Here is a 27,405-nt window from a genome sequence, read left to right on the forward strand (position 1 = left end):
TTCTTGTGGGAAAGATCTCAGCTGGTTACTTAAGGGACCACAATGTCCCCATCTTGCCTTTTATTTGAGCTAAATCGATCTGAAATTGGAGTCTCGGTTTTCGGTTTTTTGCAACAGTTTGAGACTGACTTAAACTGTTTATTAGCTTCAGGATGTTTCAAGGCATTATCTTCCATATGAAACTACGGTATCAGCAGTGGTGGGTTTCAAAAATTGTTCGAACCTACTCTGTGGGTGTGGCCTCCTTTGTGGGAGTGGCTTGCCACCCATGTGACTGGATGGGAGTGGCTTGCCACCCATGTGACCAGATATGAAGATGCAGATGACACTGTCAGAACCACCTTAAATCACCTCTCACACAGCACTGGCATGCATAAGAATAGGATGTCAACTTGTTTTTTAAAAGGCATCTTTGGTTTGCGTTAAAACAACTTCAACACACGCAATGTTCTGATTGCACCACAAACGCAGTAGTCATCCTTACCTTCCACAGAGGCACTGAGTTTTATAAATAGGAGCATGAGAGTGTAGAATAATCATATCCAAGGACCAGTGGTGGGTTTCAAAAAACTTTGGAACCTCTTCTGTAGGTGTGGCCGGCTTTCCGGGTCCACTGGTGGGAAGATAGCATTCTAGGCTCCTAGCCACTCCAGCCAAGCCTGTATCTGCATATTCATTAGGATCATGGGACAGAACAGAAACCTCTTGTCTCAAATGATACTATAAGCAATTTTGGAACCTGTGTGAGAAAAGAGACTGACTTTTGGTGCGAGATGCTATCAGAGATCTTCAAACCGTGCCATTTTCAGGTAGAGTCATACCTGAGCCATCCAGCTCACAGAAGTTCTCCACCAGCTTCTCATTATAACCTCTGCTTGTATCTGTAAATCTCCCATGGTCACGTCAAGGTCCCAGGAAGCCGGTAGAATTTCTGGAGTGGGATAGTTGGTACCTAATGATGCTACTTTCTAAAACTGGCTGAAGAGTACAGCACAGTAGTTGCAGTTTTTTCCTAACATCTACGGCTACCTTGAGAGAAAATGGACCATTAGGGTAGTTATTTCTGAAATAACTTCCGTAGGGAGGGAAAGCATTGCACCAGTTCCATGGTCAGCTGGAATTAATAGGCCAAATCTTGGACAACAGGAGAGAGCAGTCTCTTCCCTTGCTTTCACATCTTGCTGAAAAAGTAACTCCAGATATTCCTCTCCAGCTAGGCCACAAGAACAGAGCAAAGACAAGACAGTTGCAGATTGGTGTGGGAAGCCGTGCGTATTTGCGAGGGTTGATATGTATGCATAATGTCCTGTACAAGGTGGAGAGGAACGGTTCGGATAATGAGACAGTGTCTCCTCCATCTGGGGACCCGTGTTTAATTTATTTGTTCATCTAAAAGATTTATAGCAAGCCACTCAAATACAGATTGATCTCCAAGGCAGCTTATAATGCTATTCAAAACAACCCCATTCCACAGTACAATTCATTAAAATATTTAACAGGCCAAATCAAACAACTGCTGCCGTCCGTGGTGAAAGACCATTATATTCAAATGTCATTACAAGAAGGCAGAGTAGAAGAAAAAGTTCAGGCGAGGCATGGCAAGGGGAAGAAGATGCTCATAGTCCAATGGTTAACCTGGTTTCCTTCAGAGGGGCTGACCCAGCAGGGTTCCACCACAAAACCGCACTCGGCTAAACCACACCTGACTAAACTGTGTCGCTGACATCATCAACAGGATGACAACAGCGCGGAGACCGAAGCACGCTGTAAACCCTAAACGTAAAATTAACCCCTAAACCTAAACCTAACCCCCCTAAACCTAATCCTAAACCTAACCCTAAACCTAACCCTTAACCTAACCCTAAACCTAACCCTAAAGCTAACCCTTAACCTAACCCTAAACCTAATCCTAACCCTTAACCTAACCCTAACCCTAACCCTTAACCTAACCCTAACCCTAACCCTTAACCTAACCCTAAAGCTAACCCTAAAGCTAACCCTAAACCTAACCCTTACCTTAAGTTGAATCGGCTTGCTTTCAAAGCGCTATTTAAAGCGCCCTTCTTTCTCCGCGCTGGCTGTTGTCGCCCTGTTGATGATGTCAGTGACACGGTTTAATCGGGCGCGGTTTAGTCGAGCGCGGTTTTGACAGGTCACGCCCCAGCAGCTGGGAATTCAGTTTAACATCTCTAAGATTTAGCACAGCTTGGTTTAAATATCATTTCTGGGCTTCCATTGAATGAAGGTCATCTCTTTTTTCAAAGTCATCATTAATATGTGAAATGACTTATGACCATTACTGGACTTACGACTTAGGCACTACTGGAAGTTATAACTGACCCCCCCAAAAAGGGGACTTATGACCTAGATCAGAAAGTCTGATATTTGGGGGCATTTCAGAGGTGTTATTCAGCAGGTTCTGAACAGTTCTGGAGAACCGGTAGTGGAAAACTTGAGTAGTTCGGAGAACCGGTAAATACCACCTCTGGCTGGCCCCGCCCCATCTATTCTCTGCCTCCCGAGTCCCAGCTGATCAGGAGGGAATGTGGATTTCGCAGTAACCTTCCCCTGGAGTGGGGAAGGGATGGAGATTTTGCAGTATCCTTCCCCTTTCATGGCCACCAAGCCACATCCACAGTACTGGTAGTAAAAAAAATTGAATCCCATCACTGTGGCATACACACACACAAACACACAGATACAAGTCATAGGAATGCATTTCAACCACTCAGCAACATTGCCACTTTTATATTTATGGCTATAAATAGCCTCCTACAGTCACATGACCACATTTTACAATGGTTTCATCCAAAATTGACACTTCCGATCTTCAGCAAAACCATGTCCATAGTAATCAGGGCTTTGCTTAGTGTTTGTGGTATTTCCACATAAAAGGTCATAAAATACAACCTTTGGGTATGACCATAACAACCAGATTCCATTACAGTAACTTGAGGACTACCTATATGTCAAGTGCCCAGGAAATCCAGAGAGTCGGACAGTTCAAATAAGTATAAATATTGATCGCAAGCTTCAGCTCGCTACAAGAATCTGGCCAACTAACAGTGAAGGGAAATGAGTGGGAGATAAGAAAGGCATTCAAAGTGGGCTGGGCTTAGATTTCTTGTGGGTGTGCAGGGACTTGTGACTGATAATGCATTTCACCCCTCCCTCAGGCTGAACCTGGTCACCTCCTACACTGTACTTGGTTTTTAAAACAACTCTAGTTCTTTGTTTCTCTTTGGTGTTTTGATGGCGGCTCAGATCCTAGAAACTCAAAGGAATGGGCAGATGGTGAGTTTGGATTTTAATTGCTCTTCGTTTGATCACACACAGTTCCGTCAGCTTCTCCAGCAAATGTGTCCGCTGAAGCCGTGAGTTCCACTCAGATCCTTTTGACATGGTCAGCCGTGCCCGAACCTGAGCAAAACGGGCTCATCCTGGGCTACAAGGTAGGCATCTAAACCCACATATTGTCCCCCATTTTTCTAAAGAAGCATATCTCAACCTTAGCAATTCGAAGCATGGCTGGTGGGGGAATTCTGGGAGTTGAAGTCAGAGGTGATATTCAGCCAGTTCTGGCTAACCGGTAGCGGAAATGATGAGTAGTTCATAGAACTGGCAAATACCACCTCTGGCTGGCCATGCCCCCATCTATTCTCTGCCTCTTGAGTCCCAGCTGATCAGTATCCCAGCTGATTGGCTGAGTCTTCTTCTGTTACCCTGCACAGGAGAACGGAGCTGGAAAGCAGGTTAGTGGGGTGGGGAGGGAACGGGGATTTTGTAGTATCCTTGTCCTGCCATGTTCACCAAGCCACGCCCACCAAGCCACACCCACAGAACTGGTATTAAAAAAAATGTGAATCCCACCACTGGTTGAAGTCCACCCATCTTAAAGTTGTCCAGCTTAAGAAACATTGCTCTAAAGATATCTCAACTTCTGTCATCATCTTCGTACCTACTAGAACAAAACCCAAGGTTTTGTAGCCTCGATTAAGTCAAAACAGCTCATGTGGTTGTGCTTCTTTTATTAGGAAGGGTTTTGTTCTTTTCACCAGACCCTTTTATCAAAACTTTTCTGTTCTCCTCTGCAGGTTTTGTACAAGGCCAGAGACGTTCAAAGTCAACCAAGCAGCCAGGTGGTCCGGGGGAACCACACGCTTTCAGTCCTGCTGGCTGCCCTGCAGAAGTACGTGGTGTATGAGATTCAGGTGCTGGCCTTCACCCGCATCGGAGATGGACTTCCCAGCAATCCACCAGTCACTGAGCGAACGAAGGACGATGGTGAGTGATTGTGTGTCAAGGTGTGTCCATCTGGGGCTTTCCAGATTCCACAAACCACAAACCATGAGCTGCGGTGGCGCAGTACTTAAGAGTGCAGTACTGCAGGCTACTTCTGCTGAATGCTGGCTGCCTGCAATTTGACAGTTGAAATCTCACCAGGCTCAAGGTTGACTCAGCCTTCCATCCTTCCGAGGTGGGTAAAATGAGGACCCGGATTGTTGTTGGGGGCAATATGCTGACTCTGTAAACCGCTTAGAGAGGGCTGTAAAAGCACTGTGAAGTGGTATATAAGTTTGGTATAGCTTGAGAATGAAGGAAGGAAGAAAAGAAGGAAGGAAGGAAGCCACAGGGGCGCATTTGTTACGATGCAGTGTTGCAGGCAAACTCTGCCCACTGCCAATAGTTCGATCCTGACCAGCTCAAGGTTGTCTCAGCCTTCCATCCTTCCGAGGTGGGTAAAATGAGGACCCAGATTGTTGGGGGAAAGAGGCTGACTCTGTAAACCGCTTAGAGAGGGCTGTAAAACCCTTTGAAGGAATATATAAGTCTAAGCGCTATTGCCTTTCCTTCCTTCCTTCCCTCCCTCCCACCCTCCCTCCTTCCCCAGTTGTCAGAATGTAGTATTGCAGGCAAACTCTGCCCATTGCCAGCAGTTCAATCCTGACTGGCTCAAGGCTGACTCAGCCTCCCATCTTTCCGAGGTAGGTAAAATGAGGACCCAGATTGTTGGGGGCAAGAGGCTGACTCTGTAAACCGCTTAGAGGGGGCTGTAAGAGTACTGTGAAGCAGTATATAAGTCTAAGTGCTAAGTGGGAAGGAAAGGAGGGAGGGAAATGAGAAGGAAGGAAGCCATAATGGTGCAGTGGTTATAATGTGGTAGTGCAGGCGGACTCTGCCCACAGTCTGGAGTTCAATCCTGACTGGCTCCAGGTTGACTTAGCCTTCCATCTGAGGTGGGTAAAATGAGGACCCAGATTGTTGGGGGCAAGAGGCTGACTCTGTAAACCGCTTAGAGAGGGCTGTAAAGCACTGTGATGTGGTATGTAAGTCTAAGTACTATTGCTTTTGCTATGTCCATTCACTGTGTGCACTCTAAGGAGAATGAGTTGGTAACATGTCTTCTTGATTGCGCAAATAGACCTGACAACCATTTGCCGGGGATGGTGTAAGGCTCCTGCCTTGAGAAGGGGGTTGGGCTAGAAGACCTCTGAGGTCCCTAGGATTCTATGTTCTATCTTGAGTACAGTTTTAATCTTAAAGAGCCTTTTTTTCGTTCCTCCTCATATCAACAGGCCATGTTCCTTTAACTTTCAGCCAAATCCTCACCTTCTTTTAAAAATATTGGAGAGAAAAGCCACTTCACTCAAAAAAAAATCTTTGCATTTTAAAGTCAACTCCAAGCCCTAAAGGAAACTTTTACAGTTCCAATTACGAACTCTTACCGAAATTCAATCCTATCGAATAAAACCTCTCCAAAACCTCCAGTATAACTGGACGTGATAAACAGACCTTGCTGGGATTGAACGAGAGGGTAATGCAGGTTCATATACCACAAATGGGCCTCCTATCAGCCTTTGACAAAAGAATAACGACGTGACCTTTCCCTTATATTAAAAAAAAATATATATAAACATTTAGTATTAGTCACAAATACATTTCCTGAGGATGAAAATTGGCTTTCGGAATTTGACATCTCGGGAAACAAAGTGGAGCTTACCGCAGTTCCTGGCTGAAAGAAACTTAGATTCGTTAGCTGGAGAGATAGAGATGAGGGCATAATCCTATAGCTTGTCTCTTAAGTTGGGCTTTTTTTTAATTATGGAAACGGTTATCCAACTTTCCTAGCCTTAGATGCTTAGAAAGGTATTCGCCAAGTCCTAGTTAATGGAAGAAGAGCACAGGTGGAGGGACTTCAACAGTCAATTGGTACCGGCCTCTCTCACAGTCTCAGTGTCAGGGTTCGAGTAACACCCCAAACGAAGAGGCTTGAAGTTCCTCAAAATTCCATTTCATTAGAGATGTGAAATTGGCACATCTGGGGAAAACCCGAATCTGAAAGCTCCCAGGTTTTCCCCATCCAAATTAAAGTCCAAGCCCTTGCCCAGCACCCACAGGTCCATCCCAGGATCCAAACAGGTACCGTCCCAACTGGAGATGCCTCCCAGTCACGCCCCTCCAGGCGCAGGGCAAGATGTCCTTGACTCTCTGAGAAAGGAAGGTTATTTTGACTCTACATCTGTCAGAGTTTGTTGGAGAAATCACATCCAGAAGGCACACACAGATAACTGATTCAGCAGGATTCATCAACTTCTTTATATACATAATAACTCATGAGTAAATGTACAATACCCATAGTGGATTCTCCAGTGTGGTAGTAGTTACAGGCAAAACATGGGGAAGAGGAGAGATCGGTTCGGAGTACAGAGCTTAATACAGACAAGATCAGCTTCAGAGATCAAAGTAGATTATAGTTCTCTTGCACAGACTCAGAGCTACACAGGGAAGGCACGCCCAAGCTCCGAGTCGTCTGGCATGGCTCTCAGTCACCAAACAGTCCCCATTGGCTGACCTTGTTACCATGTCTCTGCCAGTTCATGAACATTCTGACAGTAACTCCCATACTCCATGTAATTCCCCCCCCCTCCCACTTTCCCACAGCATTGAAGGTGGCAGGCCGGAAGGCCCAAAAGACGGCTCCCAGGCCTGACAACCAGGTTCTGAAGGAACTTGGGAGGTTCTGAACTTTGCAATTCAGAAAGCTCATCTTACAAAAAAAAAGCCATGAAAATGCACGCTTAGGATAGTAAACCCTTCCAGAAATCCATCTGGATGATGTTTTTGATGGTGCCTGGTGTTTTGCTCATGTAATCCTTAAAAGCACACGGAACGATCAGTCGGAGCTCTGAAGTCTGCATTTGAGAAGAACATCATTGCCCCTGGTGACTTTCTGACAATGGGAGAGACTTGAAGCTAACCTTTACCCACCACATGCTGTTTTTCGCTCTCTCTCCGTTACAGCTTTTTCCCCTAAAGAACTTGCTCAGAAGAGCTCACGACTCCTGACATAATAGAACTTAAAACACAAGGAAAATAAACAAAGGGAGATCACCACCCTTCTTCTCCATTAGGGGAGAAGAAATGTGGCCCGGCATCCAACTTCCACAAAGCCTAGGAAGGCCTTAAGAGTTCCAAAAGCTGCCACCGAAGGGGGTCAATTTAAATGTGATAGAAAAACAAATATTGTATCCACGGGAAGCCATTTTGCATTAACTGGCTTGAATTAACTTGATTGAACTCAACAGAAAATTGTATTAATAGAGGAGAACATTTGTAGCTCAGGGCGTGAACTCTTGGTGCTCTCTGAGCTTGGTGGCTTTCTTGCAGATGTTTCATTACCCCAACTAACATCATCAGTGCTAGAAGAGAGAGGGGTTTGCAGAGTGGAGGAGGAGGAAAAAGAGGAGGAAGAGAGAAGGAGGAGGACTATAGGTCCTTGGTGTTCTCTGAGCTGGGTGGTTTTCTTGCAGACGTTTCATGACCCAACTAGATAACATCATCAGTGCATCAGGTCATGTGGCCGGCATGACTCAACACCGAAGGCGCATGTTCCCTTCCCACCAAAGGTGGTTCCTATTTTTCCACTTGCATTTTTTACGTGCTTTCGAACTGCTAGGTTGGCAGAAGCTGGGACAAGTCACCGGAGCTCACTCCGTTACGCGGCGCTCGGGATTCGAACCGCCAAACTGCCGACTTTTCTGGTCGACAAGCTTAGCGTCTTAGACACTGAGCCACCGCCCCCCCCCCCCATTAAGATAGCTGACACATCAGAATTTGACTACTTTATCCTTCGTTCAGCCCTGGGTTACAAATGGTGCTATTTGCTCTTCCGTTCCCAAACTCCTGACATCAGCTTTGCTTGATTCCTCCCCGATCGGTTTAATTAAAAAACATCCTAGGTAAGAGAAGAGGTGGGATTTGGGCTTAAGGTGCCTCCAGGTTTGCAAATTATCGTTAAGTCCCCCTGGTGACCTTGGTGTAGGTAATTTGTCATCTGTGTCCCTGTTCACCCGCTCCCCCCCCCCACCTTTGATGCTCAGGAGGAGCAAGGCGCTCGCGATGAGTACATGCAATTAGAAGGTAATTCAGTTGGGAAGGTAGCGATGTGAATATTCATGAAACAGATGATGTAGAAATTAACCTCTCCCTCCCGAGATAATTCAGCGTCTCCATAGGACGCGATATATCCCCCCCCTTAACCTAATTGGCACCCAGCATATGCCTTTGGACTACAGCTCCCAGGGTTTCCATCTGCCCAGCCAGTGCGCCTCCTCGTTGGGAGTTGTGGTTTCAAACATCCAGAGGGCATTAAGTTGAGCACTGCTGTGATATATGGTGCCGGGACCTTCCCTGCCTGTGGAATGAGGTCCAACCATTAAGCATCTTCAGAGGTTCTCGCCTGTTGATACCTCCTGAGGTCAACCTTCATTTGTTAAAGAACACACTATAAATCCATTTCATTGCGGCAGACTCTGGATATGCATTAGCTGAAGGGCTCCAGGCTAGTCTAACTCCCAAAATAGTATACTTTTGACATGGCAGTCAGTTCTGTACCATTTACGATTTACCTCTAGTAGTTCAGATTAGAGGGGATGCGGTAGCTCAGTGGCTAAGACGCTGAGCTTGTCAATCAGAAAGGTTGGCGGTTCGAATCCCCAGCGCCGCATAATGGAGTGAGCTCCCGTGACTTGTCCTGGCTTCTGCCAACCTAGCACTTCGAAAGCACGGAAAAAATGCAAGTAGAAAAATAGGAACCACCTTTGGTGGGAAGGGAACAGCGTTCCGTGCGCCTTTGGTGTTGAGTCATGCCGGCCACATGACCACGGAGACATCTTCAGACAGCACTGGCTCTTCGGCTTTGAAACATAGATGAGCACCGCCCCCTAGAGTCAGGAACGACTAGCACATATGTACAAGGGGGACTTTTGCATTTTGTTCAGATTATTACCCCTGTATGTCAGTCATCGTGAATGAAGCATCCCAGACTAGAGATTGAGATTTCCTTCCCAAGGTCTCCAGAAGTGTCTGCAGAAAAAGTTGGCCTCTTCTGGCCGCTTCCACTGAATCCTTTCCCTTTGCAGTTCGGCAGTTCTAATCTCACCGGCTCAAGGTTGACTCAGCCTTCCATCCTTCCGAGGTGGGTAAAATGGGGACCCGGATTGTTGTTGGGGGCAATATGCTGACTCTGTAAACCGCTTAGAGAGGGCTGAAAGCCCTATGAAGCGGTATATAAGTCTAACGGCTATTGCTATAACTGCTATTTTTCTAGAACAGTGTTTCTCAACCTTGGCAACTTGAAGATGTCCGGACTTCAACTCCCAGAATTCCCCAGCCAGCATTCGCTGGCTGGGGAATTCTGGGAGTTGAAGTCCAGACATCTTCAAGTTGCCAAGGTTGAGAAACACTGTTCTAGAATGCTAGAGATTGGGTCTAGAACCTTCAGCAAGCAGGATGTTTAATATCAAGAGCCAAGAACTGGATCTCTTTTAACAATTCAAGTCTGGCTATCCTAATCGTATTGTCCTGGGTTTTTTGCAGTGCCCGGTCCTCCAGTCCGTTTGGTTTTCCCTGAAGTGAGGCTGACGTCGGTGCAAATTATGTGGCAGCCCCCTGAGGAACCCAATGGAATTATTCTTGGTAAGTGGAAGTGAAAAGGAAAGGGAGAGAGTTTGTTGGTGATCTAAGCTTCCCCAACAGCACAAAGCCGAGTCCTTGTCCCGACAAACCCCTTTTATTTAATTTATAGTGAATTCCTCTCGAGCAAAGTCTTTCCTCTCCCACAGTCTTTCAGGATAGTTCACAATTACCGACCTTTATCAGGCTTGGAGAGTGGCCAGGCCGATATCTTTCAGATGCCGCAATACTAGGTAAGAATGTAGGAATGAATTAATGGTCTCCTGCAAACTCCACTCCCCTTTCGCTCCTCTTTTATTTCCCCTGGGAGGGGCCATTCACCGTCCACCTGTGGCCTTCCTCCCAAGTCGACCCCTGTTCTTTAGCCATTCCCTTCGTCTGGCAACTCTGTGCATGCGCACACTGGGAACAGGCTCCAGCTGTTCTTCTGCCTCACTGATGTCTGACTCTGAAGGCAGCTGATAACTGTCAGACGGTCCTGGCCCCCCTCTCTGCCTCCGACACAGAGCCCTCATCAGAGCCTTCCCCAGACCCCAGGAGCGGCCCATCTTCCTCCCCAACCTCCTCTCTGTCCGAATCTGTTGCCAGCTCCGCTCACATCATGATGATCCATTTATCCGCAAACGTGTTACGGTTCTTCACGGGAAGGATGTAGTTGACCCCTGCAGGAATCCCAAGTTTGTGGTCTAACAGCTCTTACTTCAAAAAATTGAAGTGGTGAAATGAGAAAGATTGTAAAGCTTTTCAATGCGTTGAAGATGCCAATAGTTGGTATTAAAGCACTGACTGGGCGTTTTAGCAGTGAGTGTGCAGATGCAGTAAGTCCCAGGGGAGAAAAAATGTTTGGGTTAAATTTAAACCCTTGTTTTAAATGAACGTGACTTGGAGGCCCTTAAGAGACACTGGTTTTGCATTCCATTTTTCATATACTCCCTTTATGCCGTCTCATCTTCCACTACCGTTCCTCCTCCTCCCCCTCCTCCTCCTCCTCCTCCTCCTCCATTAATGCTTCTCTCCTTAGTCCTTCTCCTCCTTCTCCTCCTCCTCCACCACCACCACCATTCCTTCTCCTTCTCCTTCTCCGTTAATGCTTGTCTCCTTCTTCTTCCTCCTCCTCTTCCTCCTCCTCCACCACCACCATTCCTTCTCCTTCTCCTCCTCCATTAATGCTTGTCTCCTTCTTCCTCCTCCTCCACCACCACCATTCCTTCTCCTCCTCCTCCTCCTCCTCCATTAATGCTTGTCTCCTTAGTCCTTCTCCTCCTCCTCCACCACCACCACCATTCCTTCTCCTCCTCCTCCTCCTCCTCCATTAATGCTTGTCTCCTTAGTCCTTCTCCTCCTCCTCCACCACCACCACCATTCCTTCTCCTTCTCCTCCTCCTCCTCCTCCATTAATGCTTGTCTCCTTAGTCTTCCTCCTCCTCCTCCTCCTCCTCCTCCTCCTCCAATAATGCTTGTCTCCTTAGTCCTCCTCCTCCTCCACCACCACCACCATCATTCCTTCTCCTCCTCCATTAATGCTTGTCTCCTTAGTCCTTCTCCTCCTCCTCCTCCTCCTCCACCACCACCACCATTCCTTCTCCTTCTCCTCCTCCTCCTCCTCCATTAATGCTTGTCTCCTTAGTCTTCCTCCTCCTCCTCCTCCTCCTCCTCCTCCTCCTCCTCCAATAATGCTTGTCTCCTTAGTCCTCCTCCTCCTCCACCACCACCACCATCATTCCTTCTCCTCCTCCATTAATGCTTGTCTCCTTAGTCCTTCTCCTCCTCCTCCTCCACCACCACCACCATTCCTTCTCCTCCTCCATTAATGCTTGTCTCCTTCTTCTTCCTCCTCCTCCTCTTCCTCCTCCTCCACCACCACCATTCCTTCTCCTCCTCCTCCATTAATGCTTCTCTCCTTCTTCCTCCTCCTCTTCCTCCTCCTCCACCACCACCATTCCTTCTCCTCCTCCTCCATTAATGCTTGTCTTCTTAGTCCTTCTCCTCCTCCACCACCACCATCATTCCTTCTCCTTCTCCTCCTCCAATAATGCTTGTTTCCTTCTTCCTCCTCCTCCTCCATCACCACCATTCCTTTTCCTTCTCCTCCTCCATTAATGCTTGTCTCCTTCTTTTTCCTCCTCCTCCTCCACCACCACCACCATTCCTTCTCTTTCTCCTCCTCCATTAAGTCTTGTCTCCTTCCTCCTCCTCCTCCTCCATCATCATTACTGCTTGTCTCCTGGCTCGAACCTGGTCCTGCTCTGTCTGGAGAGCTTTGGAAGGTGACGATGAGTATAAAGCCAGCATTAGTATTCAGCGCGCGAAACCTGTCCTTGCTCCTGCTTGTTTGCTTTGAGGGAAGAAATGACTTAGAGTGACCTAACATTTAATAGACACATTAAACCGTTGCCATTTATTTGGCTTGGAAAGCAGCGGTGGGCCAGTGGATCCTGCTTTTGTTTGAAGGCAGCTTGTAGCACACCTCTGGATGCTAATTATAAGCCACAGATTGTGCCAAAGGACTCGTCTAAAGAAGGACGAGAATTGGGGGCATACAGGGAAGCCCGACCCAAACAACTGTGGAAAATGAGTAGGGAACTATTGCTTTAAGCCACGTGTAAGAAGCTGGCAGAGCATAGATAGCAATAGAACCATTGAATGTTTGTTTAGGAATTACGGGAAATCAAGTCCAACCCATTTGGAGGGCACCAGGTTTTTTGGGAAGGCTGCTGACATGCCCCATTAACTGCCTTGGGATGGAGCAAAAAGCAGGAGCCAGAAGCTACATCGGCTGAATGTGGCTTGTTTTTGCTTGGATCAGTTCTTCGGAAAGAGAAAGGGGGTTACCCGGAAAACGAACAAAATCAAAAGAGAAAGGTTGAATTTTGAAAGCTGACATCTGAAGATCTATGGAGATACTCATTCATCCAGGTCATGGTTGTCCCCAATCCAAAGGGGCTTTTCAAAAAGCAACTGAAGAATCTTCTTTGATGATACAGAGTTGGAAGGTACCTTGTGGTCATCTAGCCCCACCCAAGCAGGAGAGCCTACATCATTGGTGGCAATCCAGTTTCTTCTTGAAAGCTTCCAGGGATGAAGCTCCCACAACTTCTGAAGGCAACTTCTGTTCCATGGGTTGATTGTTCTCACTGTCGGAAAAGTCCTCCTTATTTCCAGCTTGAATCTCTCCTTGTTCAGTTTCCATCCATTGTTCCTTGTTCAACCTTCAGGTGCTTTGGGAAATAGCTTGATCCCCTCCTCTCTGTGGCAGCCCCTCAAATATTGGAAGACTGCTATCCTGTCTCCCCTGGTCGTTCTCTTCACTAGACTAGCCAGGCCCAGTTCCTGCAACCGTCCATCGTATGTTTTAGCCTCCAGTCCCCTCATCATCTTGGTTGCTCTTCTCTGCACTCTTTCTAGAGAAGCTAAACATTTCAAGGAGAAAAGAGGAAGGAAGGAAGGAAGGAAGGAAGGAAGGAAGGAAGGAAGGAAGCCTTAGTGGCACATTTGTTACAATGCAGTGTTGCAGGCTAACTCTGTCCACTGCCAGGAGTTCGATCCTGACCGGCTCAAGGTTTACTCAGCCTTCCATACTTCCGAAGTGGGTAAAACAAGGACCCAGATTATTGGGGGCAAGAGGCTGACTCTGTAAACAAGAAAGAAAGCCCAGTTCCCTTGGATTGAACCTTTGACTCAACAGGAAGTGGACAGCTCTCAATTCCTGTGTATATATTTCTGAATCTCTGAATCATTTTCCCTTGGAGGGCAGCTAAATTAGCCTTCCATTCAAAAAAGGTTGACACTCTGATTACCTGCCTCCACTCAGCTCTGAGTATATATATGATGAATATATGATGTTCTTTACTTGTTTAGTGATGTTTTGACTCCTGTTTTATTCCAGCTTTCTATTCTTCATGTCTTAATGGCCTTTAAAATGCCTTTTGCATTTATTGCTCTCTTGCTCCTCCAGCCCTGCGGCATTCATTCATTTCTCCTTGAACACTTTCCATTTACCTGTATTGATTTTCCTTGTTTGAGTTCACCAGTACTTCCTCTGGTCTTGTAGAAGGAGTTTCCCATCCCAAGGACAACACTTCAGCCCAAGTGCCTTTGAAAGGCTGATTCCTTAAACTGCGGTTTTTGACCAATTTGGAGAACCTCGTCAATGGCTGATTTTCATACTTCACTGACAATTTCTTTTCAGTAGCCCCAGGCTCAGATTCTTACTTAAAGTAAGAAAAAAAAATGTAGAATTGACAAGGGCTATTTCAGTTATTTTTTCCTGCTTTGAAATTGGCTGTTTCCCCCCCACTCCAACTATATTTCTAGAGCCACATGAAATCTTAATGGGGGCCAATGAATTCTTGTATCTATCATTTTAAAATCTCCAATAATAAAACAACCTCCTTTTCTGATATATTTCTATTACTTGAAAAAAATTAAAAATCCTGCAATTTTGCTTTTCGGCCAATGAGCCAAAGTTTAAGAGTTATTCCATGGTGTTTCTTTTTTGGAGTAGAAAGACCGAGATTAGGAGTTGAAATCTGGGATAGTTTAGTTTAGTTTTAGTTTTCCCTTTATTTGTATGCTGCCCTTTTCCCTGGGGGGACTCAGGGCGGCTCACAGTTCAAAAAGGGGGGGGGAGGACAAACAATTAACCTAATCTGCTAACTTTCTTTGTGTTTCCATGACGTTCCCTCTGCATTAGTGGCCTGATAATAATAACAATGATAAAAACTGTTTTCAGAAACAAAATCTGCGGTGAACGTTTTCCAAACATTTCTCGCTGAATTACAGAATTGATTTCACTATTTGGGAAATCAAGTCCTTGTTTCCCTACCAAATTTCAATTTGAAGAAGTCAGATTAACCCCTCCCTGACAAATCTATCCCACCTGGAAACCACTCCTGTACAGGCAGTCCTCGGCTTATGACCACAACTGAATTTTCTGTTTCTAAGTGAGACATTTGTTTAGTTAGTTTTGCCCCACTTTATGATCTTTCCTATCACGGTTGTTAAGTGAATCATGGCAGTAGTTAAATTAGTAACACGGTTGTTAAGTGTTACCTCACCATTGACTTTTCTCAGAGTTTGTTGCATACATTCAAATTCAGAAAGCACACACAGATAACTGATGCAGCTGGATTCATTAACTTCTTTAATATACATAGGACTAAATGAATAAATGTACAATACCAACAGCTGGTTCTTCCAAGTAAACAAAAGGCAGGAGAGTTACAAGCAAACACAAGCAGTTAGTTTCATTTTAGCAAACAAGCCCAGGCAGACTGCTAGTTTACTTCTCAGAGCAGCAGACTGCTTTCTTCTTAAGTTTCTGTTTCAATTCTCTGCACAGACTCAGATCTGTTTAAGCTCCCATCGGCTGACTTAGTTGCTGTGCCTATTCATTGGCTGACCTTGTTCCCATGTCTCTCTCCCAGTCATGTATATTTTAACAACTTGGCTTGTCAGAAGGTCGCAAAAGTGACCACGTGACCCCTGGGCACTGCAACCATCACAAATACGAGTCAGTTGCCAGTTGATCATCTGACTGTGGGGTCATATATATATATATATATATATATATATATATATATATATATATATATATATGTGAAAACCATTCATAAGTCACTTTTTTCACCGCCGTTGTAACTTCAAACAGTTACCGAACTGTTGTAAGCCAAGAGCTACCTATGATTTTTCCAATGAAATCTCCAGCCCTCTTTAGCTGGTTTCTCTCTTCCTCTTTCTCCAAGGAACATTTTGGGACTTCTGCACCAAGAGCAGTTAGGTTGAGAAGGACAATTCACAGTAGACATCAGACAAAGATGACTTCCTCAGATCTGACTTATCAAGGATTCACGATGTGTAACCTCAGCAGGCAGTGTAGCATTTTGAAAGGGATAAATCTAAAGATATTACCGTTTGGTTTTCTCTTCCCCCCCCCCGAAGTTCCCTTAAAAAGGGTTCCTAGTTAATGATCTCTGAAGATTAAACTTGTTTAATGCAAATATCTAACAGCACCACCTGGTTGCTAACACTCCTATTAGTGGTTCACAGATTTTCAGAGGACTCCGATGCACTTCCTTAAAGCTAACCGTAAGTTTCTTATGCAAATTCGTAGCTTCGAGTACACAATAAGATTGACGAGAAAGTATCTAATAGGTTGATCCACTCACGGAGGGATTTTCACCAGCTTCTGGTTCATCAAATGCATTTGCATTTATTTAAGCCTGGTGCCTAAACCGAAGAGCAGAGGATGACATTTTTAATGGATTTCAGCTTAAGCCAGAATCGTCACATTATTTACGACAACTTGTATGTAACTAAGTGGATCAGCTGAAGCTTAAAAACAGAGCTGGGATTTTAATTTTGAAAGTCATCTAGTCTTGCGATCCTATGAAAAGCATACCCGAGCTTTTAATATATATATATATATATATATATATATATATATATATATATATATATATATATATATATATATATATATATATATATATATATTTCAGTCTTTGCTGAGCCTTTGATTTTATTATATTTTATTTTATCATCCATGCATGCCCACAGACGAGCAATTATTTTGCAGCTTACAGTTCTAGTTTTAGCTTACAGCTCTGGCACTCTGGTGGAGCTGTATGCTTAGATGCACAATTTACGGGGCCAGCCTTGGGGAAAAAAATACACGTGGCCCCCACCAATGCTCCCCCCTCACTTATCTGTGTCCTCGGGGTCACCTGAGTAGCACAAATGTGTGTGGAACCTTCTGGGAACTGCTACAGATAAATCTCCAAGTGGCCTCAACGAGTCTCTAAAAGGATGCAAACAACCAGCTCTCTCTGCAAGGAGTATAAATCCTTCCATTCCCCACCATCCCAAATCAGAGCTGAAGAAGCTTCTTGGATGAGAAGTGAAATGACTTCAGAGAGAAACAAGGAAGTCCAGTTGCCTCTTGAAAAAGCCCCTTTGGGACCATTGTGGAGGACTAAGAATCTCTGTAGACATCCTTCTGGTTTCCATCCATGGTCCTCCTGTCTTGTTTCCATTTTCCCTTTATAGTAAATTGTAATATATAATGATATAGTTGAATGGGGATCTGGAGAACATCCCAACTGAAGCAGAGATAGAAAGTTCCTCTGGAGGCTTTTTTTTTTTTTATTGTTTCTCTATTCTAAGGAAAATTGTCCCAGCAGAGCAGCAATGAAATGGAGTTATTCTTTTTTTTTTTATTAGAAAGTTTTTAAATTTTAATTTGAAACAAGTACAACATCTTTCTTTACATCTATAGAAAATGTATCAGTCAATCACAAATAAACTTTGGTACATCTCCTCCACAGTCAACAAACATAACTCATATTAACTCGAGCATTTTAACTCAGATGTTCGTACATATCACCATCGTCATATATCCATTTTCATTTGACTGTAATTATTATTTAAAAATATTAATTTCATTTGACTGTAATTATTATTTAAAAATATTAAAGTAATAATCTTGAACAATGAAACGGAGTTATTCTTAAAGATCTCTCCATCCTTATCAAAATTTCCCTGCCCGATATGACTATCAACCTCCAAAAGCATTTTTTTTAAGGAGCCAAGAAATGTTTTTTTTTTAAAGAATGAAAGAAAAAGAACAAAAAGCATGACAAACATTTGGATTTAGATTTATTATGTTTACCTTGCTTTTCATTTCCTTGGGACTTGGGAAGCAGCCTATAGAATTAAAAGAACACTGCGACAATTAAAAGCCAGACAATGCACAATAATTAGAAAGGAAAGCAATTGGAATCGCAGCAAATTTAAAAACAAAAGCGTAAAAAAAAAACAACACCCGAATAGCTGACGCAAAAGCCGAACACGACGGGAGAATTCACATCAGTCAAACTGAAAATATCCCCCTGCTCAGAATGTGTGGGGTATGCGTGCATAGAAATTTTCAATAAATTTCAGAACGCCGAAAGAAGAAGGAACTGTGAAATGCAGGTTTATAATTAGTATAATTAATAGGGGAGCTTGCAGGAAAGGAGTAGACGGATTATGGAGGCACCGTGTAATAAAATTTGGCCTTTGCAAATCACACGTGTCTGGCCATCAGCAGGCAGAAAAAAAACAATTTTTATATTTGATGACATTCTGTGGACTCTCTAAAACACTACCGGTTGGAAGAGTCATCTTCATTTCCCAATGGAAAGGGGATAGCGAATAGTTTAGCCGGTGGAACAGCTTGCCACCAGAAGTTGTAGATTCTCCATCACTGGAGGTTTTTAAGAAGAGACTGGACAGGCATTCGTCCGAAATGATGTAGGGTCTCCTGCTTGAGGAGGGGGCTGGACTAGAAGACCTCGAAGGTCATTCTGTTATTCTGATTGGTATAAACATTTAAAAAAAAATATCAGCTCCATCTCATCACCCAAACTTATGCTGCTTAAAAGTCTGGAGAGATTCTCTGTCACCAAGGTCCTGGTTGTCCCAAAGGGGCTTTTTCAAGAGGCATTTGGACTTTCTGGGGTTTTTTGAAGACATTCCACTTCTCATCCACGAAGCTTCTTCAGTTTCTTCTTCTTCAGAGCTGAAGAAGCTTCTTGGATGAGAAGCGAAACGTTTTCAAACCTGGAATTAAGGAGGAATTTTCTGACAGCGAGAACAATCAACCAAGGGAACAGAAGTTGCCTTCAGAAGTTGTGGGAGCCTCATCCCTGGAGGCTTTCAAGAAGAGACTGGACTGCCACCTGTCAGAAATGGTGCTTGGGCAGAGGGTTGGACTAGATGACCTACAAGGTCCCTTCCGACTCTGCTAATCTGTTAAATCTGGATGAAGAAGCAGGCAATCTGGAGCAGGTACACTTCCAGTTAGCCACACTTTGTCAAAAATCACCTGCACAGACTTCTCTGTGCCACACACACTGCCATTTTTGCAGAGCACATTCATATGCTCCAGGAAGGTGAAACGGCTCCAGAATCTCATTCTAAAGAATGAAGTGCGAAACATTGCAGAGATTTCAGGGCGGATTATCACTCAGAAGTCATTTTTTTCCGGTGATTTCCTAGATAATGTACTGAATCAGATTTACACAAGGGGGGAGGCGTTACAAAATCAGCTGCTCCCTCATGGAAAAGAAGCCAATCCCACTGTTTTCCTTTCAGCTCAATAAGGAATTAGGAGGGGCTAATCTTCTTGTTATTTTCCCTTCCTTAAAAGATCAGATGAGCTAACTCCCCTGCAAGAACAACGTTGTTGGTTTTGATCAGGGGTGGGTTTCAAAAATTGTTCGGACCTACTCTGTGGGTGTGGCCTCCTTTGTGGGAGTGGCTTGCCGCCCATGTGACCGGATGGGAGTGGCTTGCCACCCATGTGACCGGATAGGAAGATGCCGACGACACTTGTCAGAACCACCTTAAATCACCTCTCACACAGCCCTGGCATGCATAAGAATAGGATGGAAACTTGTTTTTTAAAAGGCATCTTTGGTTTGCGTTAAAACAACTTCAACAAATGCAATGTTCTGATTGCACCCACAAATGCAGGAGTCATCCTTACCTTTCACAGAGGCACTGAGTTTTATAAATAGGAGCATGATAGTGTAGAATAATCCTATCCAAGGACCAGTGGTGGGTTTCAAAAAATGTTGGAACCTCTTCTGTAGGTGTGGCCTGCTTTCCGGGTCCACTGGTGGAACCTCTTCTAACCGGTTCGGTAGATTTGACGAACCGGTTCTACCGAGTAGGTGCGAACTGGTAGGAACCCACCTCTGGTTTTGATGCACACGTGCGTGTATCTTCGTCAGGGTGATTTCATCCTTTGTCTCCCTCCGAATTCAGGGTACCAGATTGCTTACCGTCTGGCCTCCAGCAGCCCCAACAAGTTCACCACGGTGGAAGTTGGCTCCTCCGTTCAACAGTTTGCAGCTACGGATCTCATCCCTGAATCCGCCTACATTTTCCGCGCTTCGGCCAAAACCCGCCAGGGTTGGGGAGAGCCCTTGGAAGCCACTGTGATCACTACGGAAAAGAGAGGTAAGTTAGGAATCAAACTTAAAGCTTATCAAAGGGAGATCCAACCTAGAATTCAGCTCCTAGAATAAGAGCCATGGGGGCACAGTGGTTAGAGTGCAGTACTGCAGGCCACTTCTGCTGACTGCTGATTGCCAGTAGTTCGGCAGTTCAAGTCTCACCAGGCTCAAGGTTGACTCAGCCTTCCGTCCTTCCGAGGTGGGTAAAATGAGGAGCCAGATTGATGGGGGCAAGAGGCTGGCTCTGTAAGCCATTTAGAGAGGGCTGTAAAGCACTGTGAAGTAGTATATAAGTCTAAGTGCTAAGTGGGAAGGGAGGGAGGGAGGGAAGGGCAGGCCATGATGGTACAGTGGTTAGAATACAGTATTGCTGACTCTGCCGACTGCCAGGAGTTCGATCCTGACCAGCTCCAGGTTGACTCAGCCTTCCATCCTTCCGAGGTGGGTAAAATGAGGACCCAGATTGTTGGGGGCAAGAGGCTGACTCTGTAAACCACTTAGAGAGGGCTGTGAAAGCACCGTGAAGCGGTATATAAGTCTAAGTGCTATTGCTGTTAAGAAGAAATTTCCTGACTGTGAGTACAATTAAATCAATGGAATGGCTTGCTTCCAGATGTTCTGGTGCTCCATCACTGGAGGTTTTCAAGGAGACAATGGACAGTCATTTGTCTGGAATCGTATAGAGTCTCCTGCTTAAACAGGGGGTTGGACTAGAAGACCTCCAAGGTTCCTTTGTTGTTCTATGTTTTCTCCTTTCTCCCCAGAACCCAAGGTGGTGAGCTTTCTGGTCATAGCTGGTTTTTGTGTTGACCCAAGAGTTTGATCTTTACAATGGTCCATTTCCCACCAACATCCTGTCCTTTAAAACAGATGAAGATAGCTTGTGTTATCACTCTAGAAAGAAAATGAGCCGACGGCAAACCTTCATTGCTTGTGCTTTTATCTGGGCTTGTTGTGTCTGAATTAGATGTCCTTGAGGAACAATAGCAATAGCAGTTAGACTTATATACCGCTTCATAGGGCTTTCAGCCCTCTCTAAGCGGTTTACAGAGTCAGCATATCACCCCCACAATCTGGGTCCTCATTTCACCCACCTCGGAAGGATGGAAGGCTGAGTCAACCTTGAGCCGGTGAGATTAGAACCGCTGAACTCCAGATAACAGTCAGCTGAAGTGGCCTGTAGTACTGCACCCTAACCACTGCGCCACCTTGGATCTTTCAATGGGCCTTGGGGAATGAGGCTCCTCGGGGAAGAGCGACAAATGGGGAAATTAAGGTCAAAACACTAGTGTATAGATTATTTTCGTTGTGTGTCAGATTCCTCATGGGAATGAATAGGAGCTAATTTTTCATATAACCCCAGAAGCAGGATTATATCTACCTGGATGAAATGAGAAAGTATCTACATTATTATGAAAATATCTATAATTTCTAGGTGAAATGTTAACACTAGAAAGACTCTAGAAAGGGTGCAGAGAAGAGCAACAAAGATGATTAGGGGACTGGAGGCTAAAACATATGAAGAACGGTTGCAGGAACTGGGTATGTCTAGTTTAATAGAAAGAAGGACTAGGGGAGACATGATAGCAGTCTTCCAATATCTCAGGGGATGCCACAAAGAAGAAGGAGTCAAGCTATTCTCCAAAGCACCTGAAGGCAGGACAAGAAGCAATGAGTGGAAACTAATCAAGGAGAGAAGCAACTTAGAAGTAAGGAGAAATTTCCTGGCAGAACAATTAACCAGTGGAACAACTTGCCTCCAGAAGTTGTGAATGCTCCAACACTGGAGGTTTTTAAGATGTTGGATATCCATTTGTCTATGATGGGCAGTGTAGGGTTTCCTACCTAAGCAGGGGGTTGGACTTGAAGACCTTCAAGGTCCCTTCCAACTCTGTTATTCTATTCTATATTTCTGGGCCATGTACGATATGCCGTACACTAAATAAATCTACTCAGTGTCCAGCATCTCTGAGCTGCATCAGAATCTAACCCCCCCAAATGACCTTTGAACATTGTGTAGGTGTCATCAAGATTCTGGGACATGTCCATTGTATCTCCAGAGGACCCAGCATAGCCTCAATAATTTATTATAATGCCCTAGAACTGCCTTCTGCAAGGTTTATGCTCCAGGTTATTAGACCACAATGCCCAGAATGAATAAGGATGGTGAGTATATCTTCACTCATCTATGGACATCAATACACAACCACATGCAATTTACACATCAATGTTCTGACCCTAGGCTTCCTCAAAAAGCACGAAGCTTCCAAGCCTGGTCCTGATAAAATCCCTTTTCTTAAACAAATGTGAATTTCTCTCGTTCACATCCAGCAAAGGTCTGGCAAACACTCTTTCAAAGGTGAAGTTATGATTACAGACCTTATCTAGCTTGGAAAGCTGCCATGTAAATATTTTCCAAATGAGGCACGGTGCAAAGAAAGACTTGGCACAGAGTCCCTGAGATTCACGGACAGATCTTCACACTCCTGAAACGAACAAACGAATTGTTTCCTGCAAAAGCCCACTCCCCTTTCGCTCCTCTTTTATTTCCTGTGGGAGGAGCCATTCACCTTCTACCTGTGACTTTACTCCCAAGTCAACCCTGATTTCTGAGCTGTTCTTTTCTTCTGGCGACTCTGCGCAGGCACACACTGGGAACAGGCTCCAGCTGTTCCTCTGCCTCACTGCCGTCTAGCTCCATAGGCAGCTGATCACTGCCAGATGGCCTTGGCCCATTCTCTGCCTCTGATGCAGAGGCCTCATCAGAGCCTTCCCTAGCTTCCAGGACTGGCCCATGCTCCTCTTCAACCTCCTCACTGTCTGACTCTGCTTCCAGCTCCACAGGCCACCCGCAGACCACAATAATCAGTCAGCCTACTACAGTGGTCACCAAAGATCCTGCTTTGTGACCCATGGCCACAACAGTCAAGTACTTTCCCTTGGACATGTTCAAACCTGCTCTTCCACTGGCTAGTAAAATCTGAGATCAAGGGGAGTTAAAACGTCTGTGAAGGTAAAAATGGCCTTCTAGAAAACCCTACAATGCACCTACTGTCCCATTCCTATCTCTGCCATCCTTGATGTCATTTCACGCTCCCTCATCCAGTCCTAGCAAGCCCCAAGGCTGCTTCTTGGATGCTCTCCGTTGAACGCTGGAGATTTCCGATGCTCGTGTCATAAATTGTTCACTTACAATGTACAAGGAGCAGATGGAGCCTTTTCCTGCTCACAAATAACGCTGACAGCTTGGCCAAAACAAGTATAATGTTGTAAATCATCATTTAAGTTGGATCCGTTTCTTCCCAGCCTCTGCAACTCTATCTGCCCAAACCTGCCAACCACTAATGGACCTCAACGGAAAGTCCTTCCTTTGGCAACCGTAAGGAAGGAAGTTGGCGCTGCATTCTTCCAGGATGCCTTGTTGACTTCCCAACATATCCCCAAATCTTGGAATGATCTCATGGTCACCATTCAACTATTAACAAGGTCCTATCCTACTTCTGCAAGTCCCTTGGAGGGACTCCTGCGACTCCCTTGGACTGCGAGGCGATCCAACTGGTCGGTCCTAGAAGAGATCCACCCCGGCTGCTCTTTAGAAAACCAGATCCTGAAGAAGAAACTCAAAGACTTTGGCCGCCTGATGAGAAGGAAGAAGGACTCCCTGGAGAAGAGCCTCATGCTGGGAATGATGGAGGGCAAAATAAGAAGGACTGCAAGGCCATCTAACCGGAGAGGAGATCCACCATGACTGCTCTTTAGAAGGCCAGATCCTGAAGAAGAAACTCAAAGACTTTGGCCACCTAATGAGAAGGAAGAAGGACTCCCTGGAGAAGAGCCTCATGCTGGGAACGGTGGAGGGCAAAATAAGAAGAAGGGAACGGCAGAGAAGGAGGTGGCTAGATGGAGTCAATGCAGCAGTCAGTGTGAGCTTCAATGGACTCCAGAAGATGGTAGAGGACAGGAAGGCCTGGACGAACATGGTCCATGGGGTCGCAATGGGTTGGACATGACTTCGCAACTAACAACAACTTCCAAGTTTGTCCCAAGTCTGTTTGATGCCACCAAATTGGGGTGCAAGGCTCCTGCACTTTATGGGTTCTGTAGAAACCTGGTATTATACCTGCTGAATCTACCTGTTCCATGTGGTTATTACTGCTTCCGTACTTTCAAACTGCTAGGTTGGCAAAAGCCTGGGACAAGTCACAGGAGCGCACTCCGTTGCGAGGCGCTAGGGATTCGAACCGCTGAACTCCCGACCTTTCTGGTCGACAAGCTCATCATCTTAGCCAGTGAGCCACCACATCCCTATATATTTATCAATGAAAACTAAAATTTACCTTCCTTTCAATATACGTTCTCCCACAGGTGAGAAACCAGAATGCTACCTGGAGAATGAGTGTTTTTTTTATTTTTTTATTTTTCCTGGCCGTAATAAAACTATAATGTTGCAAAGAAAACTGCAGGAATGTAATCCTCAGAAGTCAAGCTTGACTTGAGAGCAACTTCAACGCTTTATGTGGGAGAGACCACTTGGCATTTAATAGCTGCATCCCATAATTTCCTTCTCTGCTTTTGCCAGAAGGACGAGCCTTATCGTTGCCTGGAGTACTTTGAGTCTTAACAAAAAAACCTTTTTACTTCTTCCTTAACCCTCGGCTGCGAAGTTGAAGGGACTTTCATCTGGAGTGACTGACAGTTCAGCCACCTCCATCCACATTCCCATGTTTGCATGCAACAGTGTCATACTGCATCTATGCTCTAGTATAGCATATCCTGCAACAGCTTCTAGCACTGATGATGTTACCTAGTTTGGCTAATGAAATGCCTGCAAGAAAACCAGCAAGCTCAGGGAGCATCAAGAACTAGCCAACCTCCTCCTCCTCCTCCTCCTCCTCCTCCTCCTCCTCCTCCTCCTCCTCTTCCCTCTCACGAACCCCACTCCCTTCTAGCACTGATGATGTTACCCACTTAGGGTCATGAAACATTTGCAGGAAAATTAGCAAGCTCAGAGAGCACCAAGGATTAGCCAATCTCTTCCTCCCTCTCACAAACCGCACTCCCTTCTAGCAATGATGATGTTACCAAGTTGGGTCATGAAACATCTGTGAGAAAACCAGCAAGCTCAGAGAGCACCAAGGATCCCACAGTTCTCCTCCTCCTCCTCCTCCTCCTCCTCCTCCTCCTCCTCCTCCTCCTCCTCCTCCTCCTCCTCCTCCTATCCACAAATCTACTCCCTTCTAGCACTGATGACATTACCTAGTAAGGGTCATGAAACATTTGCAGGAAAACCAGCAAACTCAGAGAGCACCAAGGACTAGCCAACCTCTTCCCCCTCCTCCCTCTCACGAACCCCACTCCCTTCTAGCACTGATGATGTTACCAAGTTGGGTCATGAAACGCCTGCAAGAAAACCACCCAGCTCAGAGAGCACCCAGGGCCCTTCGTTTCAACCCTGAGTTACAAATGTTCTCTTGTCTTAGTACAGCCCTAAAGACCCCGCTCTAACCTCCCCGTGGAGACGTTCTGCTTCCTTGCGCCTGGCATTTCCATCTCTTCCCTCCTCAGGATCTCAAAGGTTTCCCTCACAGCCCCACAGCCCCCACCTGCCCCCATGCCCAACGACTGCAAGAGCCGCCGATTTTCCCACCCGATCGCCTCGCTCATCATTGCTCCATCATTCACTGTCTGCTTGGAAATTGTTTTCCCGGCTGGCAGGTGGATGGATGACTTCTCCACTCGTGGTCCTCGCCTTCCCGATTCTTGACGGACTTGGCAATAAACCTGTGCTTGGGGGGGCCCTTCTGATTGAATTGCTAATCCAGGGGAGGCTGTCCTTGAGCAGGAGTTGGAAGGACAGATTTTCTGCAGACTGGCTGCCACTTCTGCTTAAAATTGTGGGAGCGCTCCAGCCAGTCCTGTTTACTCCTGGCCTTAATTAAATTGCCCAGCTCTTCCTTGAAGATGGGTTAGGACCAAAGTATTTCTTCTTCTCACGTCTCAAATCTTCAGCCGACGTTTAATGTTCCTTCCTGGTTTCCCAATGTGTTATGCAATTACAAAGGAGGTTTGCTTTAAGAGGATGCCAATTTCGAGTGTCCTCTCCACCCAATGTGGAGAGGACACTCAAAACTGGCATCCTCTTAAAGCAAACCTCCTTTGTAATTGCATTTAATTTAGCCGGGAGTCTAAATTACAATCTTCGGGGATTTTCACTTCAGGTTTATTTCCTGATTCTCTGCATTTTATTTGCATGTCGGCAGGAAGAATCCTGGGAATTGAAATCCGCAGTTGATAAAAGTTGGCAAATACAGGCTCGGCATGCAGCCCAAAATTTCTGTTGCTAAGCAGGGCAGTTGTTAAGTGGTGGCCTTTTTATGACCTTTCCCCCCCATCAAGGTTGTTAAGTGAATCTCATGGTCATTAAACAAATCTGGCTTTCTCCGTTGACTTTGTTTGTCAGAAGCTAGTTGGGAAGGTGACCAATGATGGTCTAGGAGAGCGCAACTGTCGTAATACATGCCAGTTGCCCGAATTTTGATCATGCAACTCCAGGGATGTGACAGTAATCTTCTAAGCATGAAAAGCGTTTGTCAGTCTCTTCATTCAGTGCCATTGGAGTTTCGAATGGTCTCTAAACAAATGGTTGTAAGTCAGGACTGTCTGTGCTGCTTTAAGGTCTTCCTTTTCACCTTCCACTACAGCAGGGGTCTCCAACCTTGGCCACTTTAAGACTTGTGGACCTCAGCTCCCACAATTCATGGCATGGCTTGGTGGGCGTGGCAGGGGAAGGATACTGCAAAATCCCCATTCCCTCCTGATCAGCTGAGACTCAGGAGGCAGAGAATAGATGGGGCGTGGCCAGCCAGTGGTGGTGTTTGCTAGTTCTCCGAACTACTCAAAATTTCCGCTACCAGTTCTCCAGAACTGGTCAGAACCTGCTGAATAACACCTCTGGAATGCCCCCAAATATCAGAATTTCTGCCCCCCACCCCTGGACCATTCCTTGAATCTTCCATTGGAACATACCTGGACATCTTAGTCCTGACCCCAACATCATGTCATACAACTCCAGCTGTTGACATCAAGAGGACTCTTGTTGATGCCCTAATCCAAGATACCATGTACTTCCCACTCTAGGTTGCCACATTATATCCTCCCCTCCCTGGACCAATCCTTGGATCTTCCAGTGGAACAAACCTGGACATCTTAGTTCTGACCCCAACATCATGTCATACAACTCCAACTGTTGACGTCAAGAGGACTCTTGTTGATGCCCCAATCTAAGACACCATGTGCTTCCCACTCTAGGTTCCCACATTGCATTCTCCCCACCCTGGACCAATCCTTGGATCTTCCAGTGGAACAAACCTGGGCATCTTAGTCCTAACCATAGATGGCATTCTGCTGGTTCAGACCAGTTTGCCCAAAC

The 27,405-nt window shown here is 45.5% G+C and overlaps 1 protein-coding gene across 1 annotated transcript in view; it reads left to right on the plus strand.

Annotated features, from left to right (window-relative positions):
• The window catches only part of LOC116517817 (protein sidekick-1-like), a 359,367-nt gene that overhangs the window by 250,455 nt on the left and 81,507 nt on the right, over window positions 1-27,405 (plus strand). Inside the window, exons 6-9 of the mRNA XM_032230993.1 lie at window positions 3,334-3,452; window positions 4,095-4,284; window positions 9,880-9,978; window positions 19,786-19,980. Of these exons, the coding sequence (XP_032086884.1) occupies window positions 3,334-3,452; window positions 4,095-4,284; window positions 9,880-9,978; window positions 19,786-19,980 (603 nt within the window). The remainder of the gene's footprint in view (window positions 1-3,333; window positions 3,453-4,094; window positions 4,285-9,879; window positions 9,979-19,785; window positions 19,981-27,405) is intronic.

Source organism: Thamnophis elegans, chromosome 14 (genome assembly GCF_009769535.1).
Source record: "Thamnophis elegans isolate rThaEle1 chromosome 14, rThaEle1.pri, whole genome shotgun sequence".
Taxonomy (NCBI): domain Eukaryota; kingdom Metazoa; phylum Chordata; class Lepidosauria; order Squamata; family Colubridae; genus Thamnophis; species Thamnophis elegans.